Source organism: Tinamus guttatus, unplaced genomic scaffold (genome assembly GCF_059628265.1).
Source record: "Tinamus guttatus ecotype Peru unplaced genomic scaffold, ASM5962826v1 Tinamus_guttatus_pri_ptg000674l, whole genome shotgun sequence".
In the NCBI taxonomy this organism is placed as follows: Eukaryota; Metazoa; Chordata; class Aves; order Tinamiformes; family Tinamidae; genus Tinamus; species Tinamus guttatus.
The window spans coordinates 4,154,288-4,181,305 of NW_028289208.1; the positions used below are offsets into that span (position 1 = coordinate 4,154,288).

Genomic DNA, 27,018 nt, shown 5'->3' on the forward strand with positions numbered 1-27,018 from the left:
GGAAACATCCAAGGCGAGTGTGACAGCCGCACGCAGCACCCACAGCCGGGCTTCCCCTTCGCTGCTACTGACTGTGCCCAGCAACCCTGAGTCAGCCTGTGCCGTTTCCTTCACCAAAAAACGGTGGGAAGCTGCAAAATCCATTTGAACACACAGAGGTTCAGCTGAATCTGCCCTACCTGCCCCTCAGGAGGCCATGGGAAGGGCAGCACACTGGATTCCCTCCTTTCCAAGGGGGAAGGGAGCCACAGAGTGGACATGGGGCTGGGTGCAGCGCTTCCTGTGGGACAGGCTGGCTGGCTCCAGCTCAGGGTCGGGAGCCTTCATATAAGCAGAGGGATTTGCTAGGAAACCTAATTTCTGATGCTGTGTTTACAGGAATCACGTTACTTGGGACATAAACCAAGAGGAACAAATAGATATTTAAAAAACAGGGAGAAAAAAAAGCACACATTCCTCCTTCCAACTGGGCTTGGAAGAGCGTCCATAGGAACCCAGCAAGGAGCTCTGCTGCTGCCAGCTGCCACTTAGAAAGCGTAGCGCGTGCGGATGTCCTCCAGCTTCTTGGACACCTCTGGTGGGGTCCGGTCCAGCTCTTCGGCCACATTCTTCTGCTTGTTAGGCTCCATGGAGTTAAACTGCTCACACAAGTCCCCATCGATCACATTCTGGAGGGGTGAAGGAGGAGAGCATTCAATTGACAACACAGAGGCACTGAACCCTACCTAAGCAGGGGAAAAACGGCAACAAACAGCGTGTTCCCAAAAGCTTCTTAATCCCATCCTGGAAACAAGACCATGCTCAGTGACCTCATCCGCTGAATAGCAGTAGTTAGTGTAAAACTAATTACTGGCCGGCCTGATTAACGAAGGAGAAACCCAGAAAGCCTGGGCTCAGCTGAAGAATCACAAGGGAAGGGAAGGCAGACCTGAGACGCCCGCGAGCCCCAGCGAGCCCAGGGTCTAAGGAGAGTGCCAAAGAGGCTGAAGGAGGAGGCAAGTGGAAGGCTAGCACCTCCAACCAGATGTCAGAGGCTTCTGAGATGCTGCGTGTAGCAAATCAACCTCAAGGCTGTGGAGAACAAGACTGTGTTTGGACAGTTTCAGTTGCTGGAAGAGTTTTCAGTAATTTAATACATTTAATTATTCTGCTTGCAGCACTTGGCCATCAAGAGTTCCAAACACAAAGTAAGAAACAGGTATTCCTGCCTGCTGCCCATGACATCACTCTTTTCAGCTGTGGTGAAAGTCTAACCCCCGGGAAACACCCACAGAAAACCGTGCGGTGCCTTTTCTGATGGAGCAGGGAGAAGCTCTGGCAAGCAGAGCAGCTCTGAGGCAGCACCTCTGGGCCCAGGGCTCAAAGCCAACCCTCAGAAGCCTCATTACAAGGGTTAAGAAACCAAAACAGATGCTGCATCGAGCACTCCTTTAGGGACAGCAGCTCAAACTCTAGCTCCAGGCATCTCCAGAGTTGCTGTTATCACCTCTGGTTTACAGTACTCAACCTTGCCCAACTTGCTTGTCCATGTGCCCACATCCTACCTTCACAGGAAAGTAGTAGGAGCGGAAACTGAGGTGATCTCGTCCACAGAGAGGAGGGTGCTCGGACCTCAAGTGCATTTCCACATGCTGGAAGAAGTCGTGATCCTGAGGGCACAAGAAGCAGTAGGGGAACAGTTTGCTACACACTTTGTGACCCTGATGCCCAGGTAAGATGCCCACCCACCAGCTCAAGGAGTAAATGTTTTTCTCCATGCTCCTGCAGTGGGTCAGAGCACACAGAGCAACGAACACAGGCTTTGTGCCCCGAGCAGCACCAGTGCATGATCAGCAGGCTACACACCCCTACACAGAAAGCAGGCTGTAAAACACCCTCCCCATAGACACTAAGCTACCCAAGAGCTACTCCTCTGGAATAGAAACAGATTTAGAACCGTAGTGCAACAAGAGCAGCTTTCAAGTCTTAGAAGAAAGGGGCTGACAAGCTCCTTCTCTTCCCCTTGGCACCTGAACCCGTTCCACAGTTGCAAGTCTCCTGCAGCCCCAGTTCTAATGCACTGCTGGGCCCCAGAGATACCCTCGAGAGAGAGGTGGCTGGGAAGGAGCACCAAGAGTGCAACTGCAGTATGATGATGCAGCTTCCTTACCTCGTGGGAAGTAAAAGGGACCATGATTCCTATACCCCCTGACAACGTGGTATAGACAAGAGACTCGGAGCCCCCTGGGATCAGCGTGGTCTTCTGCAAGGAAAGCACCGTCTCTCCAACATGGTAATTCATGATCACTTCAGCCTGTCAGGCAACGCAGAAGAGACAAGCATCAGTGTTGTTCTTTAGCTTATATAAAAGCAAAGCAGCAAAGCCTTGAGAGAAGAGAGCAGAATAAATTCAACCACCTGCTAGTTCTGAGAGTGCTTTTCTAAAGAGGAAGTGCCTGCCACCTGCGACCAGATGGGGAAACTCAGCATGCTGCTGAATTACCCTCTTGAGCCAACACAGAAGCAGGTAATGAGGGAAAGCAGGAAAAGAAAGTGAGCATCCTGCTTCAAGCAGCCACCACTGAGAAGGCATTGACCATGACTTCACAGACCGAATTTGGCTCCTGGTAACAATAAAGACTGATCACCCACAGCACAGCAGGCTGGGAGCAGAGCTGCCAGTGTGTCTGCTGGACACCACTGCAGAGGACAGCGTGGAAAAGCATTCACTCCCCACAGGAACCGCACGCTTCCGATGAAACGCTACCTTCTGTGATGCTCCATTAAGCAGCCCCCTGTCCCAGAGAGCTTTGTTGCCTGTGGGATCCTCATCTACCTCATCATTTGTGTTGGGGGGCAGCCTCACCTGTGTCAAAAGAGAAAGAAAGTTCACAAGCTGCAGAAGCATCACCTAGTTTGGGAGAATCCTTGTAGTTCCTGAACACATGCACGCTGTGGGCTCTAAAAGAACCACCTTTACAGGAGTCACTTATAAACCACTCGCAGGAAGATCATGCACTGCTCCTCCAACAAAACCTTTGGAGTTGAAAGGCAATGATGTGGTCAAGTGCTCCGAAGAGTAAAAACATGGACAGGGCTTGGTGACAAGCACTGGCCTCTGCCTAGCCTGGTTATGCGCAGACCAGGCTGGGCACAAGGTCAAAACACACTGTTTTGAAGGCAGATCCCACTAACAAAACTATCTGATGGACGTGGGTCCGGAAAACTTAAGGTGATGGATTTACACGAGTCAGCCAAATCTTGCAGGTGCAACATCTGATCCTTGCTGCACTCCAAAGCACACGGGCACACTTCAGAAAGAGATCAAAGTTCTGGCACAAGAAATCGCCCATTCTGTCCTGCTCCCTGGCTGAAATTCAGCCAACTGGAGAAGTGTCAGCACAAAACCAGCTTTCAGGAGGAAGTGACAGAGAAAGCTAATTCCAGAGCTGAGATTTAGTTGGGGAAAGTAAGAGTGACAATCTCGACACGAGTTCCCCTGGGCTCTTTCACAACTGCAAGGTCGGTTTTTCCAGGCTCATTCACGGTATGTTTTAAAAACTTTTAAAGTTTCAAAGCCTTACGCGCAAGTTATTGAATGTTTCAGGAATAAAGTGGTTTCTGACCAGCTGAAGTTCTCCCTCGTTTGCTTTACAAATTCCATCCAGCCACTATGCTGAAAGCTAGTTATCCCATGAAAACAAGTGAATGGTACAGGGCGTTGTCTCCAACTACGCAGATTCTCATTCTTTTAAGACAAATCATGGATGTTCTAGGGAAAAATGTGCTGTGTCCGAAAGGCCCCGTCAACTCAGAGGCACACTCACCACACAGATGTTCCCAAACTTGTCCGCTCCAGCCACTGTGTCGTAATCCAGGAGAGTTGCTGTAGTGACCCACCGGGGATAGGTGTCATCAGCAAAGATGATGAGTTGGTTCTCGTTCCTTTTGTAGCGCACCCAGATGAAACTCTCTTGAACATCTGAGACGATCACTCTGTGCCCAATGGTCTGGATGCCACAGATATAGTTGGCAATGTGCTTTTGAGAGAGAAAAACAAGACCCAAGTGCTTCAAACAGGGAGGCACAGACCACTGGTGTTCCATTACCCATGAATTCCACTCTGCTCAAACGAATTTTTACCACATTTCCCTCCGAAATATGGCTCACTGCTCAGTCCCCATCACTTTCTCCAACATCACTTTGCTCCTTTAGGGCATGTGATGGCTTCAACCCAAATTTATCCATCAATTCAGAGCTCTTGCAACCTAAGGGCATCATTCTGGCTTTATACAAATGATCCTCAGAGAGCAAACACTACTGGTGAGCACTGCACAGAGATGCTAAAAACTGTTCTGCAAGCAGGGCAGGGCAGAGGTCAGAAGCCCTGCTCGTGTCCCTTCACTGCTCTGCTCATGAAGGACCCGAGAAGGAAAGGTTCAGGTTTTCCTGAGTGTCCTCAGTCATGTTTTAGTGGGAGGAGATTCCCTGCAAGTTCCTGGGCTGCTTGGAGAGCCCTTCTGCAGCACCCACCCAGCAACCTCCAGAGGTTTCTTTAATGTGCAGGAGGGAAGGAGGAGCAGACGAACAGCATCAGAAAACCAAGCATGGGCACACCTGGGCCTGGCAGAGCAGCTGAAGCCTTGCTCCTCTCATGCTACAAGGCATCCCACACTCCGAGCAATAGCCTTAGCCAAGAACATGAGCCATTACCTTGTTCTCACACTTCCGAAGCAGTTTCTTCTTGCCCAGGTCATACACACGCAAGAGCTTTCCAACTCCAATCAAGACTCTACCCTGGAAGGGGGCAATGGCTGCAGGAACCTCCTCCACAGGCGTCTAAAAACAGATGCAAGAGGAAGATGTGTGAGATCCCCGTTAACAGAACTAACCTCACATCAAGGCGCAGAGTGGATCCATTCGGTGACTCATTAGAAAGCTCCCTATCCTGTGCCAAGGCTTCCAGTGCAAAAGGCTAATCAAATGTTCCTATAGGAGAGGCAACAGCTGATCCTCCATAGGCCTTTCAACACGGTGCTATACAGGCAACAAATCTGCATGTCTTCAACTGTGCCTTCAGCTGGACTGCTGCAAGAAGCCCACACTGAATAGGCAGCAAAGGGAGGGAAATCTTGTTACTTCAGTTGCTAGTTTTGCTTTATTGCCAACAGAAAGACTTTATCCTTTGCTTAAGCTCTTCCAGATTCCTTTTTTATTAAAAAAAAAAAAAAAAAAAAAAAAAACACAGAGGCATGAGCCTAGCTCTGCATCTACCATGGATGCTCTGGAGCTGCTACAGAAGGAAGCACTCAATCTGAACGTTAGTGTGCCCACAGTTACAGTCACTCCAGGCTGCAAACTCCCTATCACTAATCCAAAAGGATCAGCCAACATGCAGAAAGTGAATTTGTTGGGGGTTCCAGTTAGAGTGTTGTTACTTTCGCTTGTTTTCGCTGAGATCAGTTATTTCAAATGATCAACCCCGTCAACCCCAAGGCGGTGATAACGGCATCAGAAAAGGCCCCGCTCCAGGACAGAACCCACTTGTTGCATCAGGACCGTAGGAAGTGAAGGAAGTCACAACATTCCTTTCCCTGTGCTCATCTGCTCAAATCTCAGCCATGCTTGAAGCACGTGGGAAGAAAAACAGAATTTCATTTTATCACAGTTTTCCTGAAACCGTTACTAAAGCCCCAGGGGCCTGTCAAGCGAGATGGTCACTAGGAGAATAATCCTTTCTACCCACCACCAAAACAGCATCACAGGAAAGATGACAGCTCACACTAGCTTAAGGTGTTGAGCCAAGGACTGGGTGCACAGTTTGCTTTATAAACAAACGTTCACAGCAGCTTTCTGAGCTCATCTTCCAAAATGGCAACAGAGCTGTGCCTCTCCCCTCCCCGCGACATGAAAAACACTGCTTCTGCCCCCTCTGCCAATTAGACGGGTGAGACTGGAGCTGAGGCAGAGGAGTAGGACTCCTGGGAGATCCGTGTTCAAATCTCAGCTTTGCAAAGGATGTCGCAAATGAGTTTGGAGGAGGTAGCTTGTCTCCTTTGAGATTGCTTCCTGCGTGCGTCGCGCCAGCACCATCATCTCAGTGATCTCAGCGAGAGAGCTGCAAGGCCACTCTATCACTGAGGGTGAGGAAACAGCCTGGAGACATCCCAGACAGCCCAGACACCAACAGAACTGCCTCTCCCTCTCACCTTGTGCAGAAACTCCAGCTTCTCGCCGCCGTTCACCAGCTTGTACGTGTAGACAAATCCACCAGCGACCGAGCGCGGGTTCAGAATCAAGTCCTTGGCGACTCCCACCAGCACGTACCAGTCCTCACCGGTGTTGGAGAAGCGGCACACGGCCACGCTGGGGACAGGACAGAGAGATGAGCACACAGCAACCAGGGCCACACACCCACTGCGTTATTCTGACGGAACAGCTCTCACTAGGCAGAGCTTCGGCTCAACCTTCAAGCACTGAAATTTTCAGCAGACATTTCTGCCCCCCTGCAGAAGGGGCTAAAGCAGAATCTTGATTCTTCCCTTCTGCCCATAAAAAAAAAAAAAAGCTGTTTTCCAAAGGCTGCTCCAATTTGGGCATGTACATAAAGCCTTCCTCATCCTTCAGTGTGATTTCCTGCCCAGTGCTTAGCTCAGGCAGGCTGGAAGTCCCGGACAAAGCAGGCCAGAGTCAACCTTTTGGAGCAGCATGACCTAACTTCACCTGCTGAAGTATTTCCCCCTGCTCCTCACTTCTGTTCTTTACAGTAATTGTGTTGGCCTTTCCCACATAGTCCCTGCAACATTTCCTTTCCATTTAGTCCAGCCTCGGATGATCTGGAGCAGAGCAGTAAGTGAAGGATAGCAGCAAGGTTTTATGTTTCCAGTTCTCTTATCTATTTTTCACATCCCTGTTTTTCTTTCTGTGATGAGGTCCAGAAAACACATCTGGGGAACTACAGAAGCTCTTAGTGCTACATGCAGACAGATCACGGTAGGAAGGCAAGGCAAGGCAAAAACTTTAAGCCCATGGAAATCGCTCTGGGCATTTAAACCCTGTCTTTTGGTAACCTGCTACATTTGGCCTTTGAGTCATGAACAGTTGAGTAAAACAAGGAAAAATCCTCAAGTCTTATCACAGGCAGAGGTCCTTGCTGCAATCTGCCATGGCTTCTTACCTGAAAGCAGCTTCATTCTGCTCCAGTTGGACCAGATCTAACGTATTTCCCTGGATGGGGTTCATCACCCTGATAACAGAGGCCCACTGTCCATTTCCTGCCTTGGGAGCCCCGAAGATGGACTCGGGAAGATTCTCGTTCAGAAAGGCTGCGGCCATCTCTGCAGCCAGTTCCCTCTCATCTTCTCCCGCAGCCTCCACCATTTCCTAAGGCACATTAAAGGGTGAGGGGAAAAAAGAACAGATCAGAGAATTTCTTTTCCAGACAGGCTGGGGCAAGGTACTGCCTGTGAGCATAGGAAAGCCACTGAATCCTAAGGCTGCCCCGAGCTTATTCCCAAGGAAGCCTCCAAAGCTCACAAGCACAGCACTATCTGCTCTTCCCTGCCCGCAAGGAAGTCACCTGGGGAATTCTTTCTCTGCAGTGACAGCTCTGGGAACAACATAGGGAAAAATGAAGAAAATAATCCCCTGAAGCTCCAACATCCTCCGTCACAGAAAACCCAGAGAAGAGCGTGACGTCGGTGACTCAGCCCCAAAGAGTGGTTCTTAAAAGTCTGCCATAACAACATACAAAGAAAGGAGCACTGGGCTGTAACGTATTCTGCTAAAATTTGGGTTTTGAAGCTTATTTTCAGAAATGGGAGGCCAGATAACGCAATGCTATAGCCTGCTATTAACGCCTACCATTGAAGAGCAGGCAGAGCTTGTATGTACCCGTCCCGGCCACTACCTCAGCCATTTGCTGCTTCCTCTGGGCTTTGGTGGCCTCAGTGTAAGCGTTGTGGTCGGTCTCGATGATGATCAGGTTGTTGCTCTCAGGATGGATGACAAATTTTCGGGGCGTGTATTGCAAGGGGAAGGCAACCTGGTTGAAGACTGCCCCCAGCTTCTCCAGTGCCAAAATCCTGGGGGTAAAGATGTGAGGTGTTCAACACACGGCAAAAGGAACAAAAAGAACAAGGCTGGAGTCGAGCTTTAGGTCTGCAAAACTGGTCAGTGCTGGAGACAAGCCCAAATCCTTCCTCAGAGCAGACAGTTGCTAGCAAACGGTTCCAGTTAGTGGGCTGGGTGTCCCCTGTAGTCCTGCGTCTAACTCGGGCACTTTGTCTCTGGGGTGGCTTCAAGTGCCTGTTGTCCCTTTTGGGCACAACGCTGTGATGCTGAAGCAAGTGCACCCCAAGAGGAACAAAGAGCACACTGAAGGCGGAAAGGGCACCTTTGGGGACACGTCATCTCAACCTAAACGTGACAAGACGTTGCCTGGCAAGCGATCAAATCCTCCTCTGAGGAGCTTTAGTTACAAGGGTATGAAAAACGCTAGCGCCTGAACGGCCAAGTTCCTGCGACTTGCCAGCTGAAGCGCCAGCTCTTCTGGCATTTGGGGACCAAAAACCGCAAGTCTCTCGAGAAAGAAAGACTCCTTCAGAAGCAATGAATGCTACAATATTCTAATGAGGACAGATATGAAAAAGTGCCTGTTCGAGTACATAAAGCAGAGCTCCTGAATTTGTGTTCCCCTATTATTTTCATTTATCTTTTTATTAAGTATCTAAGCTGAACTGTAAAACGCAACAAATACACCACTGTCATGGTGTATTTCTTAAATCACATGCCCTAGTTCCTGCAAAACAGCCATTTGGGATCATGAACCACAAGGTCCTAATACATGACAGGTTCTCAGATATTAACAACTTTCCTCCCCCCAAAATTTCAGAATTTAAGGACGGCTTGAATTACATTTGTTCCTTAAAACAAGATTGAAAATACAAATCAGTGCAGCACAGTGTGTCCTACTTCTTTTTGACAGTAGGACAATCTTGTCTTCCATTTGTTTTCTGAAACCTGTTCCAGGGCCTCTACTATTGAATTTTCTTTACACATAACCAACTTACCTTGGACATCCTTTATGCTAAAGGCAAGATGCTTGACCTTTTCCTTTTGAACCTCTAGTCACAACTCGCCAGCTCCCCCCCTGCCCGGCAGCCCAGCCCAGGAGCATCAGGTGTTGCCCATCGGTTCTTACCTCAGCGTGTTTGTGGAGATGGCTACAATGCCCTCTGGGCACTGCTCCGAAGCAAATCCAGACGCAAACTCCAGGGTTTCGTACGACAGGGGGGTCAGGTGGAAACGAGATTGATAGGAATAACTGAGCCAGGAGCGGCTCGACATGGCCAGCACCTAGGAAGGACAGGCAGACAGGGCAAACTGAACGGCTGGGGACGGGGCAAGGCCATGCCTTACGATACAGGTGATGGTCAGTGCACGACTGGCCTCTCACGCCAGGAGCAGGGAAGTCTCGTGCGTGGGAACCCACCCTGCTCAGAGCTCACCTTGGGAAATGCTGCTTGCTTCCCAGAAACACTTTATCTGCAAATCATGCACTGCACAAAGAGGAACTATAATGCACTACAGAGACAGTGGGCACTGAGGAGCTGTAAAAAATGTTTATCTGAAAAAGCCAAGATCAACAAATACTTCCATAGGGTGTTTGGTTTTTTGTTGTTGTTGCTGCTGTTTTTTTGACTTTCTACAATAATAACCCATTCAAATGGGAACACATCTTTTAAAATAAATATTTACAGCTCTGCCACAATCCCAATGTCTTAGCACTGGGCTTTGGGGGTCTCAAAGCAAAACTTTTTAATAAGAGAAGTCTGTGGCCTGCTTTCAATCACAGAAAACAAGAAATAGATGGACTTCTAAGCCCTTCAAGCTTTAAATATTTGGTTAAATCAGCTTCAACACAGCCTCACACTCTGCCCAAGAGAGAAAAGCTGAAACTGCACTGAAATATTCACAGGCTTTTCTGAGTCCATAGCTCACTGGCCATAAACAGTGTACTTATCTTTTTCCTCTCTCCATTTTGTAAGACCAGGAAGTGAAAGTGGTCTCAAAGATGAAAAGCACTCAGTTGTTTTCTATTAGAGATGCAGAGCATCTCCCTTCCAGGCTACAGCAGCCCAAGCCGATTCACATCATGTACTGTAACCTCAAAGCACAGCTCAGACTGCCAGATCCAGGCCCCTACACTGGCCGGCAAGATTTCTCAACCTTCAAAGTGTCATCCAAAAATGAGTCAATCAGGAGGTGGCTGATCTCCCCAGTGACACATCAGGAAGGCTGCGAATGGCACCGCCATTGAAATATGTTCTCCCCTCCATGCCAAATCCTGCAAATATTTTCCTTGAACCATGCATGTCAGCTGAGCAACCACTCTCAACACAGAGGAGACGACCATGAACCGCACCATCCTCAAGCGGTAGAGGACTAGGGAACGTCTGCTCGGGTGGCTCCTTCGGCCTCTGTGCACCGGGGCGTGCGAGACAAGCTGTTTTAGCATCTCTCAGCTAAAGAATTTGCTCAAGAGTTTCACAGACAGGTCACATGGGTCCTGGTTCAGAGAAGGCAGAGCAGCAAAACACGTCGCTTCCGAAGAAGTGAGGGGAATACCAGCACGAGCAAGGCTGTTTATGAAAGCGCACGCTGCGAGCCAGGCAGCTCCACGATGAAGTCATTCCACTTCCCACCCTTACCCAGAAGGCCCTGCTGGGCTCTAAGGCCATGTCCCCTCCCTGCCCACGGCGCAGGAAGCCTGGGACACTGCCTGGGGAGCAGACCCACGCCCAGAGGGATCTCGCTTCACTCACCGCCTCCTGGCCTTGCATTCGGACTCGGAAGAGTTTCACAGGCCGCGAGCCAAGGTATCTGGTCCTGGTATCGGAAAGATCCCCGGTAACAGGATCCAGGACAGTTCGCAGCAGCACCCCGTTCTGAGCACCAGGAAACCAGGAGGTTAGGTCAGAGTTACAAAAGAAGCAAGCCTAACTACAGTCATTACATTATCAACAACAGAAGAGGTAATTTATCAAGTACTAGACTTTTGTTTTCCTGGCTTTTGATACAACTTGTTTCTGCCAAGCGCTATCTAAATTGGTGTTTAATAATAAAAAATTTAATAACTCGCACTGGGCCTGAAAAACCTGGGGACTGACTCCAGACACTAATCCTTCCCAGTGCAAAGTATTTACCCAAAAACTCAGTGCTGCTTAAGAAGAATTTGCATTCTGACAGCACACTCGAGGCACGTGAAAGAACCAGGACTGCTCTGATTATTTTCCCCACATGTTGGATTGTCAAAATATGTTTTGGTCGAAGATCACAGGGTTAGCACTGGCTACAATAAAAGCCGCGCAACAGCAGAGTTGTTAGAGCAGAGCATGTGGTTGCGGGCACCCACGTCTTTGATACTCTGCCCTACAGGCAGTTTCTGAAAAACTCGCCCAAAGCGTTTTACCCAGAAATTTTTCAGACTTGGCCTCTTTCTGGAAGACAAAAGCAACTTTCTTCCTACATGAAGTCTGGAAGAATATGCTGTGCTGTGACTAGTCTCTCTCAGTCTTTCCTCATAGGGCAGATGTTCCAGGCCCCGATCATCCTTGTAGAGAGTCCAGCATAGGATGATCAGGGGCCTGGAACATCTGCCCTGTGAGGAGAGACTGAGGGAGCTGGGCCTGTTCAGCCTGGAGAAGAGAAGGCTGAGAGGGGGCTTGAACAATGTCTAAGTACCTCAAGGGAGGCAGTGAGGAGGATGGTGCTGGCCTCTTTTCACTGGTGGCCACCGACAGAACTAGAGGAAACAGCCAGAAACTGAAGCACCAAAAGTTCCACAGGAACTTAAGGAAAAAATTCTTGACAGTGAGGGTGCCAGAGCACTGGAACAGGCTGCCCAGAGAGGTTGCGGAGTCTCCTTCTCTGGAGATCTTCAACACCCGCTTGGACGCAGTCCTGTGCCACGTGCTCTAGGTGACCCTGCGTGTGCAGGGGGGTTGGACTAGGTGATCTCTAGGGGTCCCGTCCAGCCTTAAGCATTCTGTGATTCTATGATTCTCAAGGTTAGAGATGTAGGAGGAAGCTTGCACCTCTGCTAGGTCACAGAGTGAATTCCCCATTTACTGTCATTCAGCATGTTGTAACCCAGGGGAACAGTGAGGCTTTATGTTGTTTCTCTGCCTGATGACAAGGCTGTTTAGCAACACACTGCCCCGAGACGGGCCTGCGAGGAGCAGCTCTCACCTGCAGCCCAATGTTCAGGTAGAGGAAGCCGATGGAGCCCCTCTCCCCCAGCTCATCCTGCTTCTCGGTGCCGCCCATCTCCACGATGCAGAGCGACTCGGGCTGCGCGGGCAGGGCCTGCATGCTCAGCGGCTGCAGGCAGTCCTGTGCGCGGCAGGAAAGAGACACCACAGCGGTCAGCCAGACTGGCCGCAGCTGCAGGGGACCCCAGCTGCCCACAGGAAGCCAAAAAGTTCCTTTTTAGGTCCACAGAAACAGCCAGCACTTCCAAAGTGTGCTGACAAAAACCTACAGTTACTTAGCATAGAGAAACTTGAGCAAAGCTCATGTTATTTTAGTTTTGCTTTAAACACTCATTTGCTGCAGGTACAGGAAAGATGTGACAAGACTGCTGCTAACTTGCCTGCACACATACGCAGAAACCATGAGATAGAAAGCAAGGAGATGCTTTTGCTCCTAACTGACTGAGCCTCCAGGCATGAGTGAGATTAGATAAAAACAAAGGAATCTGTTATAGGATAGACTCAAGGGCCACATTTCTACCCAGTTCAGCAGAGGAAAAAAATCCAAATGCAGGCTGTTCATTCCTGACCATGCAGATGAACAGGGACAGAGTCCTCTGAAGAACCAAACTGAAGATTTCAGGCCAATGGAAGAGGCAGAGAGGCAAAACCAAAACACCTACTCACCGAAGGGTCAAGAGAAATTATTCTGACAGTGTTGTCCACCAACCCAACAGCAAGGAACCGGGAGCGCTGCTCTCCAGGTGGAACATTGGCCAAGCTCATGCAAACCACATCAGCCGACATCTCCTTTCTCTCCGTGTACTCATTCAGCTGTCCTGACTGAGCAAAAACAAATCAAAAAACACTGGAAACTTATTACCTTGCCAATGCAGAAAACAAGCTTTAAAACATCCTCCCTCCTCTCCGCTTCTCAAGATATTTTATCTCTTGTTAAATTAGCCATTAACTTGTCTAACTCAGAGCATCGCAACGGGGACAGGCAGGACATACAGAGTCCCTTCCTGCAGGTCTGCTCAAGGATCAGGCTCTGCCTTGCTGCTCGGGAACCGTTCACGCCGCTAGCGCACGTACCGGGTCCATCTCAAAGTAAACCAGCTCTCCTCCAGTCAGCGCTATCACGACTTGTCTCTGGTTCACGGCACACTTTACAATGGTTTTCTTCCCCGGGGTTTTCCATTCATTCACCCTCTTATCTGCTCGGATGTGCCGGATGCCATCTGGATAAACCTAGAGGAGAAAAGGTCATGCGTTAATTCCTGTATTTACCAGTCCATTAAAACTCCCTGAATCCTCTACTCCTCCTGTGAATCTGACACAGGAGGACCAAAGGAAATGTCACTGGGTCACAAAGCAGAGCTGACCTATGAGTTATAACACAGGCTAAATGAGGACAAAACCACTTGCCACCTGGAAGTATCACGACTTTGAACTGCTGAGCTCTCACTGAAGCATAGGGACACCTTCAGGTGGTGCAGCTTCATCAGCAACACATAAAAGGAGTGAGCCTGAGGAAGTGGCATTTGTCACCAATCCACAGCTGTTGGCGTGACAGCAGCAAGGAGGTGTCAGACACATCCAAAAAGCTGTTCATTACCTGCACCAAAGCATCATCGCCAAGAAGGGAGCAGGACAAGGTGGGCGTAGTACCCAGGAAGCCAGAGTCTGTCACTTCTTCTACAGTCTCTCCGATGGACAGCACCAGCGTGGCGTTTACGAAGGACACAATGATATAGGCATCAAATTCATCTGGTCAAAGAAAACATGGAAAAAAGGCTGCAGATTAAATAACTGTCAAGTCTCCCAACCAAATCAGGAGTCTCACAGATGTTTAGCAGTTACTCTTCCGCACAGTTCCAGTGATAATTACATCTGCCAGCAATATTATGCAAGTTCATTCTAGGACACACTGCACAAAAGCCAAACACTGCTAGACTCCAAACAGTGCAATACTGAGCCAGGAGATCAAACCATCGTCCAGATACAGCATCAACTCATGATATTCTGGGTTCTGGCAACAGCATTCCTGTTTTTCACTGATAGCAAGAGGTCCAGAAACATTTAAGACATTGGCGCTACCTCACACAAGGAACTGCATCCAGATTTAACACCCAAAGCGCTCAAATGCAACTCCAGTACCTTGAAACCCACAGATCTTACCTGCAGAAACCACCCGTGGGTCCCTGCACAGGAGTTTGCAGGGCTGCCCCTCTGGTACCGGGGCATTAAAAGGCTGCAGAACGAGGTGCACGAGGAGCAGCAGCTCAGGACCAGCCTGCTCTGCCCTCATTCACAAGCCAGACTACCTTACACACACAAAGCCACTCTTACAGACCCCCTGGAGAGAGAAACCATGCATTTTTGAGACAGAGCAAACATTAACCTTTACTTCGACTGCAGTAAGTGACAGTATCTCACTGCCAGTGCCAGCTTCTCCCAAAGGGGACAGCCATGGGCACAGCAGCTTGGAGGTGGAGGAGCTCTGCTAACCATAACCAGTGGAAGAACTCACATGGAAGTATGGAAAGAAGGGAAGCAGGACTGGAGAAAGGGAATGCCCCTGTCTACTGCGGTCCATCTCCACTTGCAGAAAGCAACAGGCATTAAAGAGGAAGAGAAGGGAGGAGGGAGCCTCATTAAGATAGAATAATAATAAAAGGTAACAGAAACAAGGAAGCCTGTTGGGAAATGGAGCCAGGAGCCTCAGCGTAGCAGTAACAGTGCCTCAGTCAAGCAACATGACACTGCTTGATGCTGTTATGCAAGCCCTGTTTCCTGAAAAGGAGAAATTCCCCAGCTTAACTGCTTCGACCCAGAGCTCAGGCTTCTGCAGCACAGTACCAGACAACTGCAGAGGTGAGAGCTTAACAGAGCCATCACGTTACTGACCCTCCAGCAGAGCATTCCCACAATTGGCACGTGTGGGATATAAGGAAAATGAGTTACAAGCCTCTAAGTCCAGCTAAAAACCCAGAGAACTCTCCTTGGGATGAAGAGAGGATGCCAGCAAATACCACAAAACAGCTTTCAAGAAGCTGAATGGGGTTAACTGAAACAAATACCGCCAAGAGCTGATCCTTCCCTTACCCACCCTATTTGGCGAGAGGTTCTGCCAGACCTGCTGTGTCACACTTAGAATAGAAAGTTCTTACACAGAGCTGAAAATATGCAAGTTTAGGGAAAAAAAACTAAAAAAAAAAAACAACCTCTCTCCAACATCTGGAACACAGGCCACAGTTCTGATCAGCTTAATGTAATTAAAGTCATTCTAATACTGGCCTGTGGCATGAACTCCATTACCAGTTTATTAAGTGACTATAAGCTAAACCTATGACATGGTTCATATGTAGGCAAGCCGCTGCACCCACCAACACCCCTCACTTGGGGATCAGAAAGCAAAATCGCAACCTGCACACGCAAACTGATTAGTAAGGCCAACTATTTTAATACTTGGCTTAGCAGGATAATTTCTCTAATGTAACAGCAGATGGTAGGAGACCAGCAGAGCATCCACCATTACACACTGCTTGTTTTCTGCACTCAATTAAGAGCTCCCCCTGAAAGCTGCATGCTATTTTCAGCAGAAGGCTATGAGAATTCTTCAACTGCTTTGAAAAATGAATTCTGGTAGTTCACTGCCCGAGCCCTTAATTCATAAATATCCTGTAGACAGGATGTGCTAAAAATTCCTTTTCAGAGAAGATAGCTGCTTTCCAAACTTCTTGAGAGCTGCTGCCTGTCTCCCTGGGGGCTGTCATTCCCATGATAAACCAGCACCTCCCAGCTGGAGGCCCAGCCATGTGATTTGGAGCAGGACAAAGAACTCCCATTTGAAAGCGAAACAGATGCCCTTAGTTCTGCTTTGAACCAAACTCATTCCTACCTCTTAATACTTCTAGCTCTTGCTTTTCACCAACTTAGTTGCATTAGAGTGTGCTTTTAATTCTGCATCAACAATACTGACAAGTGCATTTCCGCTTGAAGTCTAGTAGCGCTGTCCAATGCCTCTCTGCTGGAGCCTTTCAAATAAAGGGTTTGATTTAGCAGAATGAAATGAGTGAATAAGATGCATTCATCTAGATTCCAACAATACAATTTTGCCTTAGAAAATATAGCAGCCAAGCTGTAAATTAAGGAAACTAAATCCCTGGGGCACACCGAGAAGGATTCTCAGTTAGCAAAAGGAAAGAGCTATCTATTTTAATATCAAAAGCTATCTACTTAGCCCTGCACAAGCCTAACCATAACAGCGTGCTGCCCACACTTCGGAGCAGACAGACACTATTTTGTATGCAGACACAAAACTTCAGTGCTGCTTATGACAGTTATAATTGCTCCACTTAGCTCCTTCCAGCACAGGGAGCTGGTAAGAGAGACATTTTAATGACTCCAAAGAATCAGAGCTGGACTCACTTTCTTACATCTTAATGACAAGCTTTCTGCAGCTTCATAGACCACCATGATCAGTCATAAAAATGTCACATTGCAGTCCACGAACTATACACTACTGTCCTTTTTGTTATTTGTCACAAACTCGGTTTGAGTTCACCCATTACAGCTCCATTCTTTTAAGGCAGTCCTGCCTGATCTAGTTTTCACACACCCCACAGCATTTGAGTTTGCACTGATACAAACACAGTCACCCCTAGCTCAGATGGATTCAGTGAACCAACAGATGAACAATGACAAAATTTAGGTTTATAGTGTTTTTTTTAAAAAAAAAAATCCTATGGGATGACAGTATATTTTCCTGAGCTTCTGTTCACTATATCATGCAGAATTCTGTGGCTATGACTCACTGCACATTGCTTTTCATGCAGGAGTGCCAGGTAGTGACTAGAGACTGCTAAGCCTCAGCTCACACACATCCACAGCAGGGCACACACAGCCACCAAACTCCCCACACCTCCATTTCCAACTGTAGAAGTGCTTGGTCTGTCTCCCAAGCACTTCTTTGTGCGATGGACATGCTCGTCACACACCCACAGGGCAACCCCACGACAGCAATCCCTACGGATGCTCGCAGTACACTCGATCCTCGTCTCTTGGAAGGCTGTACGAAACAGGCAGGAGTCAAGCCTAACTCTAGAAGGGAGCTGAAAACACCCTTGAAATGTGCCCTCCATTTTTTAGAGAGAAATGATCCTCCAAAAATCCCTCAGCATTTTAAAGAAAACAAAAAAAAAGGGGGGGGGGGGAAGTATTTTCTGAAGGGACACGCTCAACTAATTTGTTTCCCCAAAGCTCCTGGAGCGGGAGTTACTCTCAACTCCTCAGCTCCTGAAGTGCAACACAACCACCTCCAACTACACAACAGTTTCTGGCGTTTGTTTAGTGGAAAGCTCAGCCTAAAAGGAGCACCGTGAGCTTGGGATTCTCTGCAGGTAACCTGGCGGACAGCACAGTAGCCCCTAGCAGTAGGTACACACCTGTGGTGATCAGCACCTCCACCACCAGCCACCTGCGGAAGAAAAAAAGAGGCTTGGTATTGGTAGTGTGTATCACCACGTACCAGCCAGGGTTAGTATCTGCTTTGAGGGCTGCAAACTTGCACGTGTCTTACAGAGGCCTCACAGCACGTGGCATCCAGGCAGAGCCAGGCGACCTGATGCTGCCAGCTGAACGCTCGAGAAAGGGCACTCGGGTGGTTTCAAGATACATGTTTGAAAGGGCTCTGCAGTCTTTCTGGATAAAACCCGTCAAAACTGTTTCAGAAGTCAGACTCAGGGATCACTTAAGACGATTTTAAACTGCGTTTGAGAAGTGGTGTGGCTGTCAGCTATAGACTCTAGCCTTTCCAAGCAGAAAACAGAAGATCTTCAGGCTGGAAGCTGGGTAATTTTGTATCAGGGAGGAAAGAAAAAAAGAAAAACCAGTGAGACGGGTCTTTTTATGTAGATTAGCAGTAGTCCTCCATCTCCTGAAAAGAGAAAGCGATCCTCTGAAGGCCCATTAGAAAAAGTTTGAAGCTATAAACAAAGGCAATGCCAGAAACCTCAATCTCTCAGAGGAAATGAATGTTACCAACTCATTTTCCAGAAGACTGGAGCATGGGTTTGTTCAGGCTGTACACAAATTTCACAACATGAGTACAGGACTTGAAGGCAGATCTCAGATGACAAGGTAAATTCCACAGCAGTGTTGGAAATCCCACAGGGCTCCTGGCTCCCTGGAGGACATGCTACTGTAAAGACTGCTTAAACAAGATGCTGTGTCACCACAGCAGGCTGAGGTCTCCATTGCAACAATCTGACACTTCTACAGCCAGTCCTTGAAACTACAGCACTATTTTTACAAAGTGCTGCCTCAGAAACAATCACAGAGACAGTAATCAGTAACCAGAATAGCTTCATTTCAGGCTTTATAGTGATATCTGAGGAACTCTTGCATCTATGAGAAAGGCAGGACTGAGGATTACACTTCCTCTTGGGCTTTAGCAAGAGAAATCTATTGTTTCAGACCAGGAAGGGAAAAAAAAATAAGCACATTCTGCCAATTTCAAATCTTGACCTTCCTGGATTTAGCAGCATCTTATACACTGCTGAGTTTTTGAATAGGAAGTGTCTCCTCTCCTAGCCTAAGCAGAATGTTTTCCTTGCAGCTATGCATGGAGGGAAGTAATAAAGCACTGATCTATTGCTGATTTGCTCTTCTTTGTTCCCCAGTTTGAACCCACTCTCTCACGACGAGTTGATTGCTGCAGTTGTCAGCAGGCGTACACGGAACAGCACATCCACTCCAACAACAGCACGACCAGTGTCTACTGACACCAGAGCAAGAACCTATGGCAACTGGGAAGGGTAAGAAGATGGGCAGCTTCAGACTGGAAACACACATCTCATGGGGCACACTGGGGGACAGACGCAGCTGCAGGCAGGTGCTTCTTGGTCAAAGCGTCCGGTGACAATTTTAGGGGAACAGAAGGTAGTTTCTAAGTCCAAACTAGAGGTTACCGATTCAGATCAGAACTTGGAGGGACAGCACATGCACACATCATGCTCTCCTATCTCCTTGAACAAAAGGAAAATTGTCACCTCTCTGCTTTGGGAAACACTGCATACCTTCAACATGTCTCCTCACAGTCCACACAGCATTGGGGTTACCGGGCAGCTCTGAGACGGCCATTTCAGATACCTAAGATGAAACAAAACCAGGTTCTTTGAAACAAGGCTGTTAAGATGAAAATTTGTTACAGTAAGTCACTGAACAATCACCATTAGTACCCTACAAAACTGGCCAGGAAAGCAAACAAATCCCTAGTTCTGATACTCTCTCCCCATGCCAGATGGGCTGTGGGGTGGAGTACACTCATCACGGAGGTTATAATGCCTCATATTAAAGCTCTGGATTATCAGCTTTAAAATAAGCTTAACCACTGCCAGCATAGATCAGCAGCCGCAGCTGGAACAGACACCTGGAATGTTCCAACTCAACACACTCAAACAGCAGAAGGGACCAAACGCATGTGGTTAAAGTCAACTGAACAAAAAGCCTTCGAGATTCAGAGCAAGCAACAAAACTCTTCTATTTCCAGGAAGAAATAAACGTCTGCAGAAAGATACTCTTTCCAGACTACAGTAAAGAACCACCCCTTCACTTCAACACTTTTATTCCAAGGATTTTCTTGCAGTGTCCCTGCCTCCAAAGCTGTTTTTGCCAAGTGCTCGAAGTCTTACCTCAAGTCCATGTCTCAGAACCCTCAGAGATGACCGGGGCCCCCGACCACAGGCCACGTACAACTGGGGTGTGTCTTCATTGGCCAGATCCGCTATCTGTGTGGAGAAACAGCATCAACCACCACCCGCCAGAAAAGAAAATAAACCCAAGCCTGATATGTTGTTATTGTGTTCAGAATTCAACCATTCTTCACTCAAAGCAGTGAAGCCACAGCGTGTGCCATCTGCTGCACTGAAATAATGTCAATTTTTAACCAAATTTTCTGCAGAATAGACAGAGACCTAGTCTAACAGTCAAGGAAGCGACCAGCACAGAATTGCTGGCTGGCACCCTGTTTCCGGATACACATTTATTGTCACAGAACACTCCACAGAAAAGTGGAAATAAAAATCATCTACTTATCATTAATTCCCCTGTTAAGTGAGAAAGATTTCTTGCCTGGATGAATGGGACAACATACCTGACAGCACAGAATAGGAGACAAACTGTCCAGTTCATCCACCAGCACCAGGTTCTTGAGAGGTCGTGGCTGAAAAAAGAACGTATCTCCTTCCTCAAGGGGCATGGCAGAGGAGAACTCTGGTTCCTCGTCGTCGTCACCCAGATGAGCTATCTGGTACAGGTAACTTCAGAGAAAAAGCAAGAGCAACAGGATGTTCAGTGCAAAGCTCATGAAGGCTTAGCCAAATATTTGGAGGAACTGCGGGAGATGGAGGATCCTTCTCTCTTTTGTACAGTTATTAAAATTTAGCCCTGAGGATTGTTTTCTTAGCGACAGAAATAATGTAAAAAATAACCAGATAAGATGCCTGCAAGAAAATCAGAGTTTTCTCATGGTAGCCGGGACTTCCAGGGTTTGCTCTGTTTACCCTTGAGCCTTTGGGATCTTCTTGTATCAGAGCCAAAGCACTAATTGACGGGTGAAGCAAAGAGCAGACTCTGTGGCTAAGGCTCCAAATCCACAGTTGTGTTTTATGGGAATGCTCTCACCTCATTATTTTTAAACACCTTCCTAAGCCTAAATATTACAATCACCAAGTTAAACATCAAAGAAAAGGAAAAAAAAAAAAACAAAATTGATTTACTTCCTGTTTATAATAAAACTCAAGCAACTACGATTTCTTCAAAAATTTAATTTATGCAACTGAATTTAGATTCAGTCCAGCAAACTGTCTGGAGCTCCCCCAGGTGGTTGACTCTGCAGAGGTACTGCTCTCCGTTGAAGAGAGTCCCACATTTGCCCTGTTAAATCACACTGAGAGGTGTACAAAGCCACTTTCAGGCCACAGTGTTTTGAATGACTATGTAATGCACATGAAAGTTCAAGCAAAGGCTGTTCAAACTCATTTAAACATAATGCATCAATCAACGTGGCTTGGAAACTCCAAGAAATGCAAGTGTTCAAACTTTCCAGAACCTATTAAGCCAAGCATGTGATGTTTTGCTCCAAGAAAATTCCCCATTCCCAATTGTTCTGCTCAAAGCACGTGAGCAAAGCAGTAAGTCGCTTACTAAAACAGAGGGTTGTCTTTATCTTTTGAGCAAGGGGAATCACGGGTCAGTTTGCAGTTGTGAACAGAACTGGTCACATTTTGGAGGAAACACCCTAGTAAAATTGTTTACTCACTGGTTTCCAAATTCAGATGCCACAAAGAGAAACCCTGTCTTCAGCACGCACATGGCAGCAGCTACAGGAACGGTGTCAAAGTACTTCAGTCGAATCTCTGTCACCTGAAAGTGTCCAAAAGAGAAGTGGCTATAACTAGCAATGTGAATGCTAGATCAGTGCATACATGATTTAGTAAGAAGAGCTTCCTAGAAATAACCTCCAAATGAAGTTTCATGCACAATCTCCATTACTTTGTGTTATGAAATCCAACAGACTACTTTGAAAACACAAGTCAGTATTTCTTTAAGACTTTCTTTTTTTTTCTAAATACTGAGTCAATTTGAAGAAACAGTTATGAGAATAGCAAGCTCTCTTCAAGGGAGAAAAAATCTTCTTCACTTCATCACTACCACCTAATTCCCAGACATGAAAAAAGGAACTGTCCTGAGAAAATTTCTACATTTGATACAGTCAAAACAGCTCTCTGAAACATCCAAGATCAATACGAAGCCATTTAAATATGATCCAATTTTAATATTCGCGCCAAATGTGCCGTGTTTAAATGAAGAACTAGCAGTCATTATTAATCAAAAAACTGCTTGTTTTCTGCAGCAGAGCCTTTTTTTATTATCATTATTGTAAAATACTAGGCCAAGCAGCAAGTCACTTCAATACAAGCTTGTTATTTCAAAACATGGACTAACCCTACCAAAGCAGGTACATCAAATAAAAAAAAAAAAAACACTATCAAGAAGAGATGGAGAGCAGCTGCTGTGAACACCCCAATTCTAAAATACTTAATTTGGTTCCTCCTCAACTGATGCTTACCATGTCTTCATCAGTCTCAAGTGTAATTTTGAAGATATCTCCCTGCTCTGTCTGAGCCAGGAAGAAAAACATGGATTTGGTCTTGTGTGTAGCAGAGCAGACAAAAATCATCCCTCTCTCTGGATCATCCAAGTCATTCTATTACGGAAAAAAAAAATGGAGGTCACTGGTGGAAAAGACCTACCCAGCAAGTACAGACAGATTCTCACTTACTGAAGCATTTCCATTTCACAGGTGTCTCAGAGTATGTGAAGAGGCTTTCAGCTGGAGTCACATCCCCTTTGCCACACTGGGAATACCCTGGGTACATCTCTCCCCCAGGGAGAAATACGTCTAAGACACCAGGCCTGTGCATTCCTTCTCCGACTGCTTTCACCAGCTTCCCCCGCCAGCTCTCGCACACCAAAACCCACTGCAGGAGGTGAGGGCTGTGAGCCGGAGAAAGCTGTTTCTTAGCACCTGCCCTTTGGTGGTGCTTTAAGCCAGAGGACACAGCGAGAGCGAAGGAGGAGGAGGCAGCATTAGACGCAACAGGGCAGCGATCAGACCCACCTGCATGCACGTTGGCAACCACGACCCGCTGCCTCTCGCAAGCCTAACACACCCAGGCTGCGCCTGATCAGAGCCATTGGACTATCTCCAGCAGAGATCTCAGAGAAGAGACATGAATCAGACTCATCATTTCAGGCTACACGTACCCTAAGCCTTCCCTCACAGGAAGCAAATGCAGCCTGTAATTAGCCTCTACTCTGTGCAAACAGGCTGTTTCCTCACTTGAAAGCGTCACTGATGCCTTCAGTGCCCAAAGCAACAATACCAAGTATTTGTTGGCAAAAGTAACTTCCAAATGAGGTCAGAATTCCAAAATACTCACCCGTCTCCTGGGAATTGGACATCTGATATCAGGCTGGTCACCAAAGTTTTTATAGGTAATGTAGTTTTCAGAACAGATCAGCACACCGCTGGGACCATCAGAGCCACCAGGAACTGAAACACAACAAAGAAGCATTACTGCAAGAACAGCCCTTACACACACGTGATTACTGCTGGCACATTTATTTTCATTTCTTTAGAATAATTTTTATTATTCTGCATTCCCCCACATATACGTATCTGCCCTTATTGAAGAAGGCAAACACTCTGAGTACAACATTCTGTACCAGCATAAGGCAGCAGCAAAATAATTAGCATCAGGAACTAACGGGCTAGGAAGGAGAAAAAACTAAATGCAAGTTGTTTATTTGGTATCTTATTCTTGTATAGAGAAACATGACATGCCTGAAACACGTTATTAACAACCTGTCAGCTGAATATAACCCTTCGGTTCCTGATGTGTTTGCTTGATGTCAGAAAAACAAACAAACAAACAAACAAACCCACATCTTTCATTTCTAGAGTATGTTTTTCAAAATACTTCTGTTCATATTCAAGCATAACAGGGGGATAACAGCAAAACTGTGGTACTGATCAGATCTAGTGCCACAGTTATCTGTGTCCGAAAGCAGCCTAGAGAAGAGGCGAGAAGCGGCAGGCTCACAGGGATGCCCTTGCTCCTGGCTTCCATTCTACTCAGAAACAAAAATGCAGTTTACAAGTTTGGCAAAACAAAGACACTAGCTTTGTATCCAACTCTTGTGATTTTAGTCCATGAATCTGCCTTTCAAATGCATATAAATTTCTGGCATCTTAGAGTTCCACAGTGTTACATGTGCATTACAAAAATACATTCTTTTCAATTTATCGCCAGTTAATTAAGATACCACTTAACATCTCCAGCTTCTGATAGATGAGAGACTCCAGGATACACCTCAAAGAGCAGAGACGTAGGGCACTCTCCAAGGTGCAAGCTTTAGCTGATTCCAATATGAATTAATTCATACTAATAGCTCAGGCTACCATGGAGACAACTCTTAAGAGGTACAGCCTATCGATACTGCTTCCCTGGGGAACCAGAACTCTGTCTGTAGATGTACAAAAAAATAACTTAGTCCTGGGGCGGGCAGTACCTGTTATAAGGAAGTTGCCATGCTCTTCCAAGGGCTCGCTGTATTTCCTAACCACATGGTTCAAACCCAAGTCCAGTTCATAAAACGTCAAGGTCTGCTGCGTGTTGGCTGCTGCTTCTCCCGTTGGATCGTTGTCCGCTTCCTAAAAACCACAGCACACAGATATTTCATACCAGCCAATGATGGCATCCATTTATGTGGAGAAAATTTCCTCTGACTTAAAAAATGCCAGGAATGCATAACCAAAAAGTAACATTTGAAAAAATATTCAGAGGATGGAGCTTACGGCTACACAAGGCAAAGGAAACAAAACTCCCTGCTGAAAATTCAGACAGTATTTTAAAAAAGAGAAGGTTCTCGTGAACCACTCAAAGCAGGAAAATAGTGTGTCTTTCTTCAAAATCACTAGAGAGGCAAAACCAACGCAACAGGAAATGGTTCTTAATAATGCTAGCATGAAACTGAAGGGAAGATTTGTTGAAATAAGCACAGAAAAGGGTTCAAAGGAAGAAAATAAATTTACAGTCGAACAGCAGGAAATGAAGAATCACCCAGACAAGGAGAAAATCTCCTACTCTAACTGAAGCGAAGGCCAAAAGCTGGCCTGTTGAGTAAATGAGGATTACATTATGGTAAACCTTCCCTGCCTCCACAGGAAAATCAGGCAAAAGAGGAAAGACCAGAAGACAGAAGAAAAAAAAAAAAAAAAAAAAAAAAACACTTCTCACCTCATAATCCATTTCCAGACATGCAAACATTGGGTTTTCAAATCCTACATCAACTCCCACCACATGGTAGACCAAAGTATTGGCCTTGTGGGCTTCCAGAGGGGAGGAAATGGTGAGGCGAGCGGCAGCGTCTCTGTTCAGGATGTACACCAGCTTCTGCTTCTCAATGGCACCTGCAAGGAGAGGGCAGCAGCACCTGAGATGCATCACCCTGAGGACAAAAGCGAAGGACGCCAACCCAGCACTGGCTATCAATCTGAACAACGTAAATGTGTTACCTTCTCATCAAAACGTGAGTAGATGCCAAAAAAAGGGGAGTTATATCCAACATGGACCGTTAAACTACTTATGAGTGCTAGTCCTTGCTCTCAGCGTTAGGGGAAGTAACGTCACACACAGCCAGCCCTGGTACATACAGGAAGCCACGTGCCACAGTTCTTGCTCATGTTGTAGCTCATGGTCAGCTGGCAATTTTGGGTAGTGAACCAAGTCACCAAGATGCTAAATCTTACAAAAATACATAACCCAGCTGTTCTACCTGTGAAGCCTGATCAGAAATGCTTTTAACTCTCTCCACAATGCACCTCAGAGAAGAGACATGAATTCACACCATCATTTCAGGCCATGGAAGTTGACTGACTCTGCTACAGCACAAATACCCTCAGTCGTGCGTGTTCTTTCAGACCTCACGCTTCAAGGGGCTGCTCACCACCAGGCAGGCAGGTTTTTTTCCAGATTGGTTTGCCTTAAGCACTAAAATTGGTTTGTGCAAATCCAGCAGTGTCAAAGAACTGTTCTGTGATCTCCTTGACATGTCTTGCAAGCCAGAAAAAGCCTCAGAGAAGAAACTCATAATTATACCTGACAGAAGCCACCTCCAAGACAAATATCCCCAAGACTGCAAAAACACAAAACCCAAAAACCACCGCAACAAGTCACCAAGCTCATAAACGGACTTACTGATCATCACAGCACGGCCCTTGGGATCTACGGCCAAGTACTGGCCGGGAACAATCCGGCGACAGCCACTCTTGCCAAAGGTTTCCTGGTGAATCTTCTCGAAGACGTTCTTGGAGGGCTGGTACTCCAGGATAACGATGCGCCCCGAGTCGCTGCCCACCACGATGTAGTCCTTGGTGCCCCCCGTGAGCCGGAAGGCCATGAGGGACCGAATGACTCCGAACACTTCCACCGTGAGCAAGGTGTGCACCTTGCCCGTGTTGGGGTCGGGGCGAAGCAACTCCAGGATCTTGCCCCGGGAAACAACAATTTCTTGTTGCTTGGTTCCTAAAGAACCCAAAATGCACACACACACACAAAAAAAGGTTTAGCAGGGCACAGAGAGAAAAGTCACTTTAAAAACTATTATAAGTGAAAAGCTTGTTTCTATAAGCCGAGTTTTTATTACTAATGAAGAATTTGGACAACTTAACGCAATGTCACACACCGGCATGAGGGCAGGGATTTTAACAGATCAGGAAACTGAACTAAACACGAAGTTAAATCCACGCGCGATCCAGCCAACTCCCCCTCGATCTTCCACAAATCCCACGCATCCAAGTCATGCACCCAACAGTGGAAGACACCAAAAATAAAACAAATCAGAAGCTGCGCCGAGGCCGGGGGTTTCAGTGAGCAAGTGCCGCGGGGGCCCGGGCCGGGGCAGCGCCGCTACCTGAGAAGTTGCCATGGATGGCGAAGCTGATGCCCGTGGCGCGCTGCAGCGTCAGGTTGTAGAGGAACATGGCGGCGCGGGGGGCCCGCTACAGGCCGGGAGCGCGGCCTGGGGCGGCGCGGGCAGGCCGGGACGCGCGGGCGGCGGCGGATGGCGGCGGATGCGGCTCGGGCCTAGGCGGGAGCCCGCTCCGCCATGAGCCCGCGCCTGCGCGCTGCCCGCGGCCTCCTGCGAGGCCCGG

The 27,018-nt window shown here is 47.3% G+C and overlaps 1 protein-coding gene and 2 non-coding genes across 3 annotated transcripts; all 3 read right to left on the minus strand.

Moving 5' to 3' along the window:
* Positions 1-390: 390 nt before the first annotated feature.
* Positions 391-26,883, minus strand: SF3B3 (splicing factor 3b subunit 3). Its single transcript, XM_010225767.2, has 25 exons — positions 26,778-26,883; positions 26,063-26,389; positions 25,103-25,275; positions 24,375-24,516; positions 23,243-23,355; positions 22,369-22,506; positions 21,559-21,662; positions 20,392-20,557; positions 19,931-20,026; positions 19,316-19,388; positions 13,852-14,003; positions 13,329-13,484; positions 12,921-13,076; positions 12,232-12,375; positions 10,806-10,928; positions 9,182-9,336; positions 7,889-8,063; positions 7,157-7,362; positions 6,189-6,345; positions 4,693-4,818; positions 3,807-4,019; positions 2,747-2,845; positions 2,150-2,293; positions 1,545-1,649; positions 391-668 (listed from the first exon to the last, which is right to left on the minus strand). The coding sequence occupies exons 1-25, from the start codon at positions 26,845-26,847 to the stop codon at positions 528-530; spliced, it is 3,654 nt and encodes a 1,217-aa protein (XP_010224069.1). The 5' UTR covers positions 26,848-26,883; the 3' UTR covers positions 391-527.
* On the minus strand, positions 22,980-23,059 carry LOC148591924 (small nucleolar RNA SNORD111). Its single transcript, XR_015913994.1, has one exon. It is a non-coding gene; the product is annotated as a small nucleolar RNA SNORD111 (small nucleolar RNA).
* On the minus strand, positions 25,646-25,727 carry LOC148591925 (small nucleolar RNA SNORD111). Its single transcript, XR_015913995.1, has one exon. It is a non-coding gene; the product is annotated as a small nucleolar RNA SNORD111 (small nucleolar RNA).
* Positions 26,884-27,018: the final 135 nt, after the last annotated feature.